The sequence below is a fragment of the Triticum urartu genome, chromosome 1A, assembly GCF_056163025.1.
Source record: "Triticum urartu cultivar PI428250 chromosome 1A, HENAU_Tu73, whole genome shotgun sequence".
NCBI classification, from domain to species: Eukaryota; Viridiplantae; Streptophyta; class Magnoliopsida; order Poales; family Poaceae; genus Triticum; species Triticum urartu.
In genome coordinates, this window is record NC_141873.1 from 478,455,431 (window position 1) to 478,471,093 (window position 15,663).

Genomic DNA, 15,663 nt, shown 5'->3' on the forward strand with positions numbered 1-15,663 from the left:
AGTAGGAGTAGGTCTCAAGCCTCCGAAAGCGCTTTGTCCGGAAGAAAAGTCTAAGCACTTGCTTTAACACCACCCTGGACTAATTGATGCTTCCATACCAGTGCAGTATGTGCCCTGCTCCTTTGCCGATGCCACCAGTAGTGCAATGGCGATACCTAACCCTCTCTCATAATGTACTCGATAGCTTCAATTTCAGAGAGAGAGCGGGCAGTGGTATCATCTCGCATTTTATTTGACAACAACAGTCACACGCCTCTAGTACTACACTTTCAGCAAGTATGAAGTATGAACTGATGATGATGCATCGAGGCATGCGCGGTGCTTCTTAGGGTGGTCGCTGGCCGGTGGGACCTAGCCGTCGGCGTTGGATAATGCGGAGAAGATGATGATGATAACATAGAGAACTCTGTTCTCCTCCAGGGGACCATGGGGCATGGGTGGAGTGCATGGGAACAGCAGGAAGCGGCTTAAACTACCACACACTTTGCAGCTAGTAAGATATTAGCGGATCGAGCTGGTGGTGCTTTGTGTTTGTGGGTAGTTAAGTAGAGGAGTAGCAAGAATTATTTGAGTTCCCTAAGATTCCTGCTACGTACTTTAGCTCTTGTTTATTTAACTATCAAGCACTTGGGCAGTTGTGCTTACCACACTCAATCAGTCCCATGCATGCATGCATGCCGTCTCCTAGTTTTCACAAGCATCCTCGGCACTTGAACACGTCACCAAGACTCGCCTTCTCGGTCCTCTTTTGGTTCATGGCATAGAATTATCGTAGGTCACGCTGCAGGTGGGAGTGGGTTTAAGTGGGATTCACTATCCCATCCCACTTAAACCGCTCCAGCGGGAGCCCACTGGACAAGTAAAAATTAACTGGGCTAGCCCTATTAGCCCAGTGGAATCCCACCTTAACCCGATAGGTTAGTTCTCTCGCTGGATAGAGGAGGCGCTGCAGCGCAGGCGCACTGCTGCCGCCACCGCTCGATGGCCGCCGCCGCCGCATCATCTTCTCTTCCGCCTCGCACTCAGCACCTCTCGGCCTCCCCTCCCTCGCAGCTTCTTGCCGTCCCAATCAAGACTCGCCAAACCCCTCGAGCACGGTTGAATGCGATGGTCAGGTCGCCGGCGGCCCCAACCCCAACCCCCAGGTCGCCGGCGGCCCCAAACCCGAACTCCAGCTCGCCGGCGGCCCCAAACCCGACCCCCAGGTCGCAGGCTGCCCCAACCCCGACTCCCAGCTCGCCTGCTGCAGGTAGTCAAACATCCAGATCCTTTTCCCTTCCATTTACCATGTAGGATTCAGATGCTGATGGATTGCTCATGGATTCTAGTGAAAATTTGCAAGATTCCTGTTTCAGTTTCTGTTAAAACTCAAGATTAAGTTGTTGATGGATTGCTCATGGATTTAGATGCTTGCTTTCCTTCCAAGTTCAGAGTCAAGATCTACTGAAATTAATTTTCTTCCCTTCTGTTTCAAGTTGTCATTTCTAACCAAAATTTGCATCTATAGTGTTGTTATTAAATGAACTTGAATCTTACTGTATTTTGTTGGCTACAAATAGTCTGAACCAAGTTAGAATGAATGTCTCTGCATTTTATCCCCCTGGAAAGGCAGATGCATACAAAATGAACTTGCACAAAAGTGAGGAGCAACTTCTACAAATAGTCTGAAACAAGTTAGGTTTAGCATTGTGGTTAGCATAAGTGAGGAGCAATCAGTAGTACAACATGTTCTTCCTTTCTTATTCTGTTGTACCTGTTAATAATGTCTGAACTTAACTAATCATATTTAACTTGGTTGTGAAAATTTCCAAATCTTGAGGAGCACAAGGTTACTAATGAGCTCTTGCGTGCCATAAAAAATGAGAAGGCTAATGACCCGGATCTTGAAGAGCACAAGGGTGCTGGTGAGCTCCTTACGGAACCACCAAAGTGCAAGAAAAGGAAGCGAAGTAGGCAGAGTAGCGGCAAGCTTCATGGGGAACACCAAGAAACGAACAAAGTCGTCATGAAACCGTCGACGTCCAAGAAAAAGAGGAAGGTAAAATTATCACACTACTTTATCATGAAGCTGTTGACGTCTAGGAAATAGACATAACGTCTTTATGTCTATTTTACTGTTTAGCAACACTTATTAGACAACAACAAATTTTTTCTCTCAGGCAAGTGAAGGAATGTGCACTAATACACCGGCACCGTTGTTTGGACCTTTGGCCGTTGACATGGACAAGCAGCCACCACCATTGAAGAAAAAAAGGCTTAATAAGGTGAATTTTGATTGCGAATGATTGTCTCTCAATCAAATTGCCCTTCTCAAGCTTATCTGTCTACCTTTTTCTTGTTTCCTAGAGAGATATTTAATTGCAGCAACTACCAGATTGACTCTTTATCAAGCTTATTGTGTATGATTTTCTTGTTTCCCAGAGAGATGTTGCAACTATACCATCATCCGGATCTTTGTCCATTGACAAGGATAGGCAGCCATCACCTGGATCTTTGCCCGTTGACAAGGATAAGCAGCCATCACCTGGACCTTTGGCCGTTGACAAGGATAAGCAGCCATCACCTGGATCTTTGCCCCTTGACAATAATACACAGCCATCATCTGGATCTTTGGCCGTTGACAAGAATAAGCATCCATCACTATCCAAAAAAGTGGTAAGGTCTCCAGTCCTTAACAATGTCGTAGTTTCATTCTTAGCAAGAAGAGAAAAAAGGCCAAGTCACTAGAGAGCTCTCCAACGTCACAGCCTTCACTGCTAGATCTGTCACCCAAAGTAGCAAATATTGGTTCACGCAGACCACGAAAATTAAAATCAAAAATTTGGAAAGAGGCAAAACCAATCTGTATTGATGGAATGCTTGCACATGGTCGTTGCATTCATTGCGACAAACTCTTCCCTGCCTCAAAAAAGTCAGGTACAAGTCACATCGGTAAACATTTGGTGGTATGTGAAGAGAAAGCTAAAATGGATGGTATGGTTGCCAAGATACGAACTGATAGTGCAATCGATCCAGAGTGGAAGTTTGACCAAGGGCGTGCACGTAGAGAACTGGCAAAGTTGATTGTGCTACATGAATTACCTTTCAATTTTGTTGAATATCCTGGCTTTAGGGTATTGCATGTTAGATGTGCTGCACATGTACTGAATCTTGTGGTGCAAGATGGGCTCGATGCAATGGCGTCAGTTGTTGATAGAATCAGAGATTCAGTGCAGTATGTCAGGAGTTCGCAAGGCAGAATGGAGAAATTCAATGCGATGATTGCGTGGGTGGGACTTGCTTGTAAAAACCATCCTTCGCCAGATGTGCCTACCCGATGGAATTCAACGTACCTAATGCTTGAATCATCATTGCCGTTCAGAGCAGCGTTCGAAGCCTTGAAAGAAACTGACAAAGATTATCAATTTGCTCCTTCAGCTAGTGAATGGGAGATGGCTGAAGCTATTTGCCATCTTTTGGGCGTTTTTTACACAGCCACAAAGAAAATCTCGGGTAGGACATATCCCACCTCTCACCTGTACTTCTATGAGGTATGGAATGTGAAGCAGATAATGGAGAAAGAAGTCACAAGTGAAAATCCTACCATTGTTGCCATGGTGAAAGAGATGGAGGAGAAATGGATGAAATATTTTGAGGAGTCGTTCTTAACAAGTTGTCTGCCAGTGATATTTGATCCGAGGTACAAATATGAATATGTTCACTTCCGACTGACCGCAGCTTTGGGTGGTGGCGCCAGGAAATATCTTACCAAGGTGAATAGTGCGATGAAGATCCTATTTGTTGAATATGCATCTGAATATGAAAACACTTCTGATGAAGGTGATGAGGTTGCAGAGGAGGATGGTTGTTGGAAATATGAGCAATTTACCGAATGATTTTATTAACAGAAATACTAGATAAAGCATGACTAATATAGTACAGATAAAACAAGTCATGTGTTCAAACAGAGAGAAGGTAAAGAGCATCTGCATATATGAACTTGAACTAAACACATCTAGAACAGACACTAGATGAAGTTGCATATATGAAGTAGAACCTAACACGTGTAGGACGGAAAGTAGAGCAAAGAACTGTGTCATGACATCTAACAGAAAGAGTAAGAACATGTACGGGACAGTAGCAGTGGAAGTGCTGGACTTGGGGTCGGTGTCCTCGCCTGCCATGTCGTCGAGGAGATCGTGGACGTCGGGAAGAAGTCGTCGTCGGGGAAGTAGTCGTCGACGACCGGATCGTCTGTGATGAAGCAGCCAATAGTCGCGCTGAGCGCTCCCCAAAAACCTTATCACCCTTCTCCCGTACAGGACTCAAAAGGTGCGGTTTCGGAGGCCTACTGTCCCGACCTGCGGTGCACGCCGCAAGCCGGGATGGGGAAGATCGTAGCAGCAGTGCAGTGCTCAGGAACTTGTGGCGAGAGGAGGAAGAGGTTCTGGTGCGTCTCTCTGGGTGGAGCGACCTCCCTTTTATAGGCGCAAAAGAAGGAGGCGAGAGGGCAGCGGCGGGAGGCGAAACGAAGAGACAGAGGCGAAGCGAACAGCCAGCAGCCGAAGGGCTGCACCGTTCGCATTCAAACTCCACTTTCGCAAAATCTTTTTAGCTTCCGTGTGACCTTTCGTATACCCGTAGTGCGTGGCAAAAATTTAGATATCGGCTCGGCTCATTCCCGCAACCCGCGGCGCGTCATGACGAGGCGTGGCGGGGCGTGGCGTGGCGAGGCGGGCGGCGGAGGAGGAGCGCGCGTGGATATCCCTCTTGTTCTGATGCTCATACAAGTGGGGAAAGAACCTCCCTTATAAGGAGGTGTTGGAAATATGCCCTAGAGGCAATAATAAAATGGTTATTATTATATTTCCTTGTTCATGATAATTGTCTATTGTTCATGCTATAATTGTGTTATCCGGAAATCGTAATACATGTGTGAATACATAGACCACAACACGTCCCTAGTGAGCCTCTAGTTGACTAGCTCGTTGATCAAAAGATAGTCATGGTTTCCTGACTATGGACATTAGATGTCATTGATAACGGGATCACATCATTAGGAGAATGATGTGATGGACAAGACCCAATCCTAAAGCATAGCTTAAAGATCGTGTAGTTCGTTTGCTATAGCTTTTCCAAATGTCAAGTATCATTTCCTTAGACCATGAGATTGTGCAACTCCCAGATGCCGTAGGAGTGCTTTGGGTGTGCCAAACGTCACAACGTAACTGGGTGACAATAAAGGTGCACTACGGGTATCTCTGAAAGTGTCTGTTGGGTTGGCACGAATCGAGACTGGGATTTGTCACTCCGTATGACGGAGAGGTATCTCTGGGCCCACTCGATAATGCACCATCATAATGAGCTCAATGTGACCAAGTGGTTGATCACGGGATCATGCATTACGGTACGAGTAAAGTGACTTGCCGGTAACGAGATTGAATAAGGTATTGGGATACCAACGATCGAGTCTCGGGCAAGTAACGTACCGATTGACAAAGGGAATTGTATACGGGATTGATTGAATCCTCGACATCGTGGTTCATCCGATGAGATCATCGAGGAGAATGTGGGAGCCAACATGGGTATCCAGATCCCGCTGTTGGTTATTGACCGGAGAGTCGTCTCGGTCATGTCTGCGTGTCTCCCGAACCCATAGGGTCTACACACTTAAGGTTCGGTGACGCTAGGGTTGTTGAGATATTAGTATACGGTAACCCGAAAGTTGTTCGGAGTCCCGGATGATATCCCGGACATCACGAGGAGTTCCGGAATGGTCCGGAGGTGAAGATTTATATATAGGATGTCAAGTTTCGGCCATCGGGAAAGTTTCGGGGGTAATCGGTATTGTACCGGGACCACCGGAAGGGTCCCGGGGGTCCACCGGGTGGGGCCACCTATCCCGGAGGGCCCCATGGGCTGAAGTGGGAGGGGAACCAGCCCCTAGTGGGCTGGTGTGCCCCCTTGGGCCTCCCCCTGCGACTAGGGTTGGAAACCCTAGGGGTGGGGGGCGCCCCACTTGTCTTGGGGGGCACTCCACCCCCCTTGGCCGCCGCCCCCTTGGAGATTGCATCTCCTAGGGTCGGCGTCCCCCTAGGGGTCCTATATATAGTGGGGGGAGGGAGGTCAGCCGCACCCTAGCCCCTGGCGCCTCCCTCTCCCTCCCGTGACACTTCTCCCTCTTCCTGAGCTTGGCGAAGCCCTGCCGAGATCGCCGTTGCTTCCACCACCACGCCGTCATGCTGCTGGATCTCCATCAACCTCTCCTTCCCCCTTGCTGGATCAAGTTGGAGGAGACGTCTTCCCAACCGTACGTGTGTTGAACGCGGAGGTGCCGTCCGTTCGGCGCTAGGTCATCGGTGATTTGGATCACGACGAGTACGACTCCATCAACCCCGTTCTCTTGAACGCTTCCGCTTGCGATCTTCAAGGGTATGTATATGCACTCCCCTCTCCCTCGTTTCTAGATGACTCCATAGATTGATCTTGGTGATGCGTAGAAAATTTTAAAATTCTGCTACGTTCCCCAAAAGTGGCATCATGAGCTAGGTCTATGCGTAGTTTCTATGCACGAGTAGAACACAAAGCAGTTGTGGGCGTCGATATTGTCAATTTACTTGCTGTTACTAGTCTTATCTTGATTCGGCGGCATCGTGGGATGAAGCGGCCCGGACCGACCTTACACGTACGCTTACGTGAGACTGGTTCCACCGACTGACATACACTAGTTGCATAAGGCGGCTAGCGGGTGTCTGTCTCTCCCACTTTAGTCGGATCGGATTCGATGAAAAGGGTCCTTATGAAGTGTAAATAGAAATTGGCATATCACGTTGTGGTTTTGGTGTAGGTAAGAAACGTTCTTGCTAGAAACCTATAGCAGCCACGTAAAAACTTGCAACAACAATTAGAGGACGTCTAACTTGTTTTTGCAGCATGTGCCATGTGATGTGATATGGCCAAAAGGATGTGATGAATGATATATGTGATGTATGAGATTGATCATGTTCTTGTAATAGGAATCACGACTTGCATGTCGATGAGTATGACAACCGGCAGGAGCCATAGGAGTTGTCTTAATTTATTTATGACCTGTGTGTCAACATAAACGTCATGTAATTACTTTACTTTATTGCTAAAGCGTTAGCCATAGTAGTAGAAGTAATAGATGACGAGACAACTTCAAGAAGACACGATGATGGAGATCATGGTGTCATTCCGGTGACAACGATGATCATGGAGCCCCGAAGATGGAGATCAAAAGGAGCAAATGATATTGGCCATATCATGTCACTATTTGATTGCATGTGATGTTTATCATGTTTTACATCTTATTTTCTTAGAACGACGGTAGCTTAAATAAGATGATCCCTCGTAATAATTTCAAGAAAGTGTTCCCCCTAACTGTGCACCGTTGCGAAGGTTCGTTGTTTCGAAGCACCATGTGATGATCGGGTGTGATAGATTCTAACGTTCGAATACAACGGGTGTAAGCCATATTTGCACACGCAATACACTTAGGTTGACTTGACGAGCCTAGCATGTACAGACATGGCCTCGGAACACGGAAGACCGAAAGGTCAAGCATGAGTCGTATAGAAGATACGATCAACATGAAGATGTTCACTGATGTTGACTAGTCCGTCTCACGTGATGATCGGACACGGCCTAGTTGACTCGGATCATGTTTCACTTAGATGACTAGAGGGATGTCTATCTGAGTGGGAGTTCATTGAATAATTTGATTAGATGAACTTAATTATCATGAACTTAGTCTAAAATCTTTACACTATGTCTTGTAGATCAAATGGCCCACGCTAATGTTGCCCTCAACTTCAACACGTTCCTAGAGAAAACCAAGCTGAAAGTGATGGCAACAACTATACGGACTGGGTCCGGAACCTGAGGATCATCCTCATAGCTGCCAAGAAAGATTATGTCCTAGAAGCACCGCTAGGTGACGCACCCATCCCAGAGAACCAAGACGTTATGAACGCTTGGCAGTCACGTGCTGATGATTACTCCCTCGTTCAGTGCGGCATGCTTTACAGCTTAGAACCGGGGCTCCAAAAGCGTTTTGAGCAACACGGAGCATATGAGATGTTCGAAGAGCTGAAAATGGTTTTCCAAGCTCATGCCCGGGTCGAGAGATATGAAGTCTCCGACAAGTTCTTCAGTTGTAAGATGGAGGAAAATAGTTCTGTTAGTGAGCACATACTCAAAATGTCTGGGTTGCATAACCGCTTGACTCAGCTAGAAGTTAATCTCCCAGATGACACGGTCATTAACAGAATCCTTCAGTCGCTTCCACCGAGCTACAAGAGCTTTGTGATGAACTTCAATATGCAGGGGATGGAAAAGACCATTCCTGAGGTATATTCAATGCTGAAATCAGCGGAGGTGGAAATCAAAAAGGAACATCAAGTGTTGATGGTGAATAAAACCACTAAGTTCAAGAAAGGCAAGGGTAAAAAGAACTTCAAGAAGGACGACAAGGGAGTTGCCGCGCCCGGTAAGCAAGCTGCCGGGAAGAAGTCAAAGAATGGACCCAAGCCTGAGACTGAGTGTTTTTATTGCAAGGGAAGTGGTCACTGGAAGCGAAACTGCCCCAAATACTTAGCGGACAAGAAGGCCGGCAACACTAAAGGTATATGTGATATACATGTAATTGATGTGTACCTTACCAGTACTCGTAGTAGCTCCTGGGTATTTGATACCGGTGCGGTTGCTCACATTTGTAACTCAAAGCAGGAGCTGCGGAATAAACGGAGATTGGCGAAGGACGAGGTGACGATGCGCGTCGGGAATGGTTCCAAGGTCGATGTGATCGCCGTTGGCACGCTGCCTTTACATTTACCTACGGGATTAGTTTTAAACCTCAATAATTGTTATTTAGTGCCAGCTTTGAGCATGAACATTGTATCAGGATCTCGTTTAATTCGAGATGGCTACTCATTTAAATCCGAGAATAATGGTTGTTCTATTTATATGAGAGATATGTTTTATGGTCATGCTCCGTTGGTGAATGGTTTATTCTTAATGAATCTCGAGCGTAATGTTACACATATTCATAGTGTGAATACCAAAAGATGTAAGGTTGACAATGATAGTCCCACATACTTGTGGCACTGCCGCCTTGGTCACATAGGTGTCAAACGCATGAAGAAGCTCCATGCAGATGGACTTTTAGAGTCTCTTGATTACGAATCATTTGACACGTGCGAACCATGCCTCATGGGTAAAATGACCAAGACTCCGTTCTTAGGAACAATGGAGCGAGCAACCAACTTATTGGAAATCATACATACTGATGTGTGCGGTCCAATGAGTGTTGAGGCTCGCGGTGGCTATCGTTATGTTCTCACCCTCACTGATGACTTGAGTAGATATGGGTATGTCTACTTAATAAAACACAAGTCTGAGACTTTTGAAAAGTTCAAGGAATTTCAGAGTGAGGTTGAGAATCAACGTGACAGAAAAATCAAGTTCTTGCGATCAGATCTTGGGGGAGAATACTTGAGTCACGAATTTGGCACACACTTAAGAAAATGTGGAATAGTTTCAAAACTCACGCCGCCTGGAACACCTCAGCGTAATGGTGTGTCCGAAAGTCGTAATCGCACTCTATTAGATATGGTGCGATCTATGATGTCTCTTACCGATTTACCGCTGTCATTTTGGGGCTATGCTTTAGAGACTGCCGCATTCACTTTCAATAGGGCTCCGTCGAAATCCGTTGAGACGACACCGTATGAATTAGGGTTTGGGAAGAAACCTAAGCTGTCGTTTCTAAAAGTTTGGGGATGCGATGCTTATGTCAAGAAACTTCAACCAGAAAAGCTCGAACCCAAATCGGAAAAATGCGTCTTCATAGGATACCCTAAAGAAACTATTGGGTATACCTTCTACCTCAGATCCAAAGGCAAGATCTTTGTTGCCAAGAATGGGTCCTTTCTAGAGAAAGAGTTTCTCTTGAAAGAAATAAGTGGGAGGAAAGTAGAACTTGATGAAGTATTACCTCTTGAACCGGTAAGTGGCGCAGCTCAAGAAAATGTTCCTGAGGTGCCTGCACCGACTAGAGAGGAAGTTGATGATGATGATCATGAAACTTCAGATCAAGTTGCTACTGAACTTCGTAGGTCCACGAGGACACGTTCCGCACCAGAGTGGTACGGCAACCCTGTCTTGGAAATCATGTTGTTAGACAACGGTGAACCTTCGAACTATGAAGAAGCGATGGCGGGCCCGGATTCCGACAAATGGCTGGAAGCCATGAAATCCAAGATAGGATCCATGTATGAAAACGAAGTATGGACTTTGACTGACTTGCCTGATGATCGGCGAGCCATAGAAAATAAAAGGATCTTTAAGAAGAAGACAGATGCGGATGGTAATGTGACCATCTATAAAGCTCGGCTTGTCGCTAAGGGTTATCGACATGTTCAAGGGGTTGACTATGATGAGACTTTCTCACCCATAGCGAAGCTGAAGTCCGTCCGAATCATGTTAGCAATTGCTGCATTCTATGATTATGAGATATGGCAAATGGACGTCAAAACGGCATTCCTTAATGGTTTCCTTAAGGAAGAATTGTATATGATGCAGCCGGAAGGTTTTGTCGACCCTAAGAATGCTGACAAGGTGTGCAAGCTCCAACGCTCGATTTATGGGCTGGTGCAAGCATCTCGGAGTTGGAACATTCGTTTTGATGAGATGATCAAAGCGTTTGGGTTTACGCAGACTTATGGAGAAGCCTGCATTTACAAGAAAGTGAGTGGGAGCTCTGTAGCATTTCTCATATTGTATGTGGATGACATACTGTTGATGGGAAATGATATAGAATTCTTGGAAAGCATAAAGGCCTACTTGAACAAGTGTTTTTCAATGAAGGACCTTGGAGAAGCTGCTTATATATTAGGCATCAAGATCTATAGAGATAGATCGAGACGCCTCATTGGTCTTTCACAGAGTACGTACCTTGACAAGATATTGAAGAAGTTCAAAATGGATCAGTCAAAGAAGGGGTTCTTTCCTGTATTGCAAGGAACGAGATTGAGCACGGCTCAATGCCCGACCACGGGAGAAGATAGAGAAAAGATGAGTGTCGTCCCCTATGCCTCGGCCATAGGGTCTATCATGTATGCTATGCTGTGTACCAGACCTGATGTAAACCTTGCCATAAGTTTGGTAGGAAGGTACCAAAGTAATCCCGGCATGGAACACTGGACAGCGGTCAAGAATATCCTGAAGTACCTGAAAAGGACTAAGGAAATGTTTCTCGTTTATGGAGGTGACGAAGAGCTCGTCGTAAAGGGTTACGTTGATGCTAGCTTCGACACAGATCTGGATGACTCTAAGTCACAAACCGGATACATGTATGTTTTGAATGATGGGGCAGTAAGCTGGTGAAGTTGCAAGCAAAGCGTTGTGGCGGGATCTACATGTGAAGCGGAGTACATGGCAGCCTCGGAGGCAGCACAAGAAGCAGTCTGGGTGAAGGAGTTCATTACCGACCTAGGAGTCATTCCCAACACGTCGGGTCCGATGACTCTCTTCTGTGACAACACTAGAGCTATTGCCCTTGCCAAGGAGCCCAGGTTTCACAGGAAGACCAGGCATATCAAGGTCGCTTCAACTCCATTCGTGACAGTGTTCAAAATGGAGACATGGATATTTGTAAAGTACATACGGACCTGAATGTGGCAGATCCATTGACTAAACCTCTCCCTAGAGCAAAACATGATCAACACCAGAACTCTATGGGTGTTCGATTCATCACAATGTAACTAGATTATTGACTCTAGTGCAAGTGGGAGACTGTTGGAAATATGCCCTAGAGGCAATAATAAAATGGTTATTATTATATTTCCTTGTTCATGATAATTTTCTATTGTTCATGCTATAATTGTGTTATCCGGAAATCGTAATACATGTGTGAATACATAGACCACAACACATCCCTAGTGAGCCTCTAGTTGACTAGCTCGTTGATCAAAAGATAGTCATGGTTTCCTGACTATGGACATTAGATGTCATTGATAACGGGATCACATCATTAGGAGAATGATGTGATGGACAAGACCCAATCCTAAAGCATAGCTTAAAGATCGTGTAGTTCGTTTGCTATAGCTTTTCCAAATGTCAAGTATCATTTCCTTAGACCATGAGATTGTGCAACTCCCGGATGTCGTAGGAGTGCTTTGGGTGTGCCAAACGTCACAACGTAACTGGGTGACTATAAAGGTGCACTACGGGTATCTCCGAAAGTGTCTGTTGGGTTGGCACAAATCGAGACTGGGATTTGTCATTCCGTATGACGGAGAGGTATCTCTGGGCCCACTCGGTAATGCATCATCATAATGAGCTCAATGTGACCAAGTGGTTGATCATGGGATCATGCATTACGGTACGAGTAAAGTGACTTGCCGGTAACGAGATTGAACGAGGTATTGGGATACCGACGATCGAGTCTCGGGCAAGTAACGTACCGATTGACAAAGGGAATTGTATACGGGATTTATTGAATCCTTGACATCGTGGTTCATCCGATGAGATCATCGAGGAGCATGTGGGAGCCAACATGGGTATGCAGATCCTGCTGTTGGTTATTGACCGGAGAGTCATCTCGGTCATGTCTGCGTGTCTCCCGAACCCGTAGGGTCTACACACTTAAGGTTCGGTGACGCTAGGGTTGTTGAGATATTAGTATACGGTAACCCGAAAGCTGTTCGGAGTCCCGGATGAGATCCCAGACGTCACGAGGAGTTCCGGAATGGTCCGGAGGTGAAGATTTATATATAGGATGTCAAGTTTCGGCCATCGGGAAAGTTTCGGGGGTAATCGGTATTGTACCGGGACCATCGGAAGGGTCCCGGGGGTCCACCGGGTGGGGCCACCTATCCTGGAGGGCCCCATGGGCTGAAGTGGGAGGGGAACCAGCCCCTAGTGGGCTGGTGTGCCCCCTTGGGCCTCCCCCTGCGACTAGGGTTGGAAACCCTAGGGGTGGGGGGCGCCCCACTTGTCTTGGGGGGCACTCCACCCCCCTTGGCCGCCGCCCCCCTTGGAGATTGCATCTCCTAGGGTCGGCGCCCCCCTAGGGGTCCTATATATAGTGGGGGGAGGGAGGGCAGCCGCACCCTAGCCCCTGGCGCCTCCCTCTCCCTCCCGTGACACTTCTCCCTCTCCCTGAGCTTGGCGAAGCCCTGCCGAGATCGCCGTTGCTTCCACCACCACGCCGTCGTGCTGCTGGATCTCCATCAACCTCTCCTTCCCCCTTGCTGGATCAAGTTGGAGGAGAAGTATTCCCAACCGTACGTGTGTTGAACGCGGAGGTGCCGTCCGTTCGGCGCTAGGTCATCGGTGATTTGGATCACGACGAGTACGACTCCATCAACCCCGTTCTCTTGAACGCTTCCGCTTGCGATCTACAAGGGTATGTAGATGCACTCCCCTCTCCCTCGTTGCTAGATGACTCCATAGATTGATCTTGGTGATGCGTAGAAAATTTTAAAATTCTGCTACGTTCCCCAACAGGAGGTCCAACTCCCATTAAACTAGCAATGTGGGACTAAACTTTAGTAGTATCCCTTGCTTTGCACAAATGGGCTAAGTGGGCCTCTAGGATTTATTAGGAATTTCTGAAATAGTTAATGAGCTGCCCCCAATATAGACTAAATTCCAGCAATCCCCCACCAGATCCCAGAGGCACACAGAAATTTGCCTTTGGTTCCAAAACACTGTTTTATATACCGGTACTGCAGTGGAGACTGTTAAGTTGAACTTCCACCTAGAACTCTATGCTACACTAGTAAGCAACTTGAACAGTGGACTGTGCCTTGAACTGCAAGTTTTCTGCGAATCTAGCTTCACATAAAGCCTTGACCGATATGTGGCCACCGTGGGTCTTCTCCGCGGGTGGAGCTTATACGTCATACTCCGAGACCTTTCATGAGTTTACTAGAGAGAACCCTACTCTCATAGATTGCGACGTTTAACAATCAGACTCATATAGGTGTGTTCTTCAAAAGATGTTCTGCAGGATAACATCTCTGCTTTAATGAGCCACTTAGAACACATTAAGATATATCAACCTGCCATGCAGATTAGGAGAGTATTGCATCTTCATGGAGTGGTATTGTGAATAGTAAGGATACTCTCCTCTCAGTTGACCAACAGCTTGTCTTCCACATCTAATTCACGGGATCTCCGATCACAAAGAATAGGTTACCACTGTGAACAACTCATATTGTGGGTCTCATACCCATCTCCCTCGATGCATTATCTATCACATTACGTGATAGACCCTTAGTAAAAGGATCTGCCAGATTTTTAGACATTTGGATATAATCCAATGCAATAACTTCGGAGTTTTTCATTTTCCTGACAGACTTTAACCTTCTCTGAACGTGTCTTGATGACTTCATGTTGTCCTTTGAGCTGCTCACTTTCGTGATCACAGTTTGATTGTCGCGGTTCATAAGGACACCCGGTACAGGTTTCTCAACAACCGGCAAGTCATTCAAGAGCCGACGAAGCCAATCTGCTTCGACCGTAGCTGTATCTAGTGCTGTGAGTTCCGCTTCCATTGTTGACCTCGTTAAGATGGTCTGGTTGCAAGACTTCCAAGAAACAATGCCACCTCCATGAGTGAATACATATCCACTCGTGGCCTTTATCTTATCAGCATCTGAGATCCAGTTTGAGTCACTATACCCTTCAAGCACCTTTGGGTGCCCGGTGTAGTGAATTCCATAATTAGCAGTGCCTTTCAAATAACGCAAAACTCTTTCTAGAGCTTTCCAATGCACATCTCCTGGTTTTGAGACAAACCGACTCAGTTTGCTAACAGCAAAAGAGATGTCAGGTCTTGTAGCACTGGCTAAGTACATAAGCGAGCCAATAATCTGAGAATACTTCAATTGGTCTCTAGCAATTCTTCGATTCTTTCGAAGCAACACACTAGCATCATATGATGTTGGAGAGGGCTTGCATTCACTGTAGCCAAAGCGACTCAAGATCTTTTCCACATAGTGAGATTGAAGCAATGTAATCCCACCATCATCGTCTCTCAATAACTTGATGTTCAGAATGACATCAACCACTCCTAAATCCTTCATCTCAAAACAATGAGATAGGAAATTTTTGACCTCCTTAATAACATTCAGATTTGTTCCAAAAATCAGTATGTCATCAACATACAAGCAAAGGGTAACTCTCTCGCCCTCACCATGGAGATATTACACACATTTGTCAGCTTCATTTACAACAAAGCCTGCAGCTGTTAAAGTTCTTTCAAACTTCTCATGCCACTGTTTGGGTGCTTGCTTGAGTCCATACAAAGACTTCAGCAACTTGCACACTTGTGGCGAGAGGAGGAAGAGGTTCTGGTGCGTCTCTCTGCGTGGCAAAAATGTAGATATCGGCTCGGCTCATTCCCGCAACCCGCGGCGCGGCGCGGCGAGGCGTGGCGTGGCGAGGCGGGCGACGGAGGAGGAGCGCGCGTGGATATCCCTCTTGTTCTCATGCTCATACAAGTGGGGAAAGAACCTCCTTTATAAGGAGGTCCAACTCCCACTAAACTAGCAATGTGGGACTAAACTTTAGTAGTATCCCTTGCTTTGCACAAATGGGCTAAGTGGGCCTCTAAGATTTATTAGGAATTTCTGAAATAGTTAATGGGCTGCCCCC

The 15,663-nt window shown here is 46.4% G+C and overlaps 1 protein-coding gene across 1 annotated transcript in view; it reads left to right on the forward strand.

Annotated features, from left to right (window-relative positions):
* The window catches only part of LOC125529172 (uncharacterized), a 30,791-nt gene extending 26,953 nt beyond the window's left edge, over positions 1-3,838 (forward strand). Inside the window, exons 2-5 of the mRNA XM_087538813.1 lie at positions 1,116-1,249; positions 1,807-2,038; positions 2,160-2,264; positions 2,422-3,838. Coding sequence (XP_087394939.1) covers positions 1,116-1,249; positions 1,807-2,038; positions 2,160-2,264; positions 2,422-2,727 — 777 coding nt within the window. The 3' untranslated portion in view covers positions 2,728-3,838. The remainder of the gene's footprint in view (positions 1-1,115; positions 1,250-1,806; positions 2,039-2,159; positions 2,265-2,421) is intronic.
* Positions 3,839-15,663: the final 11,825 nt, after the last annotated feature.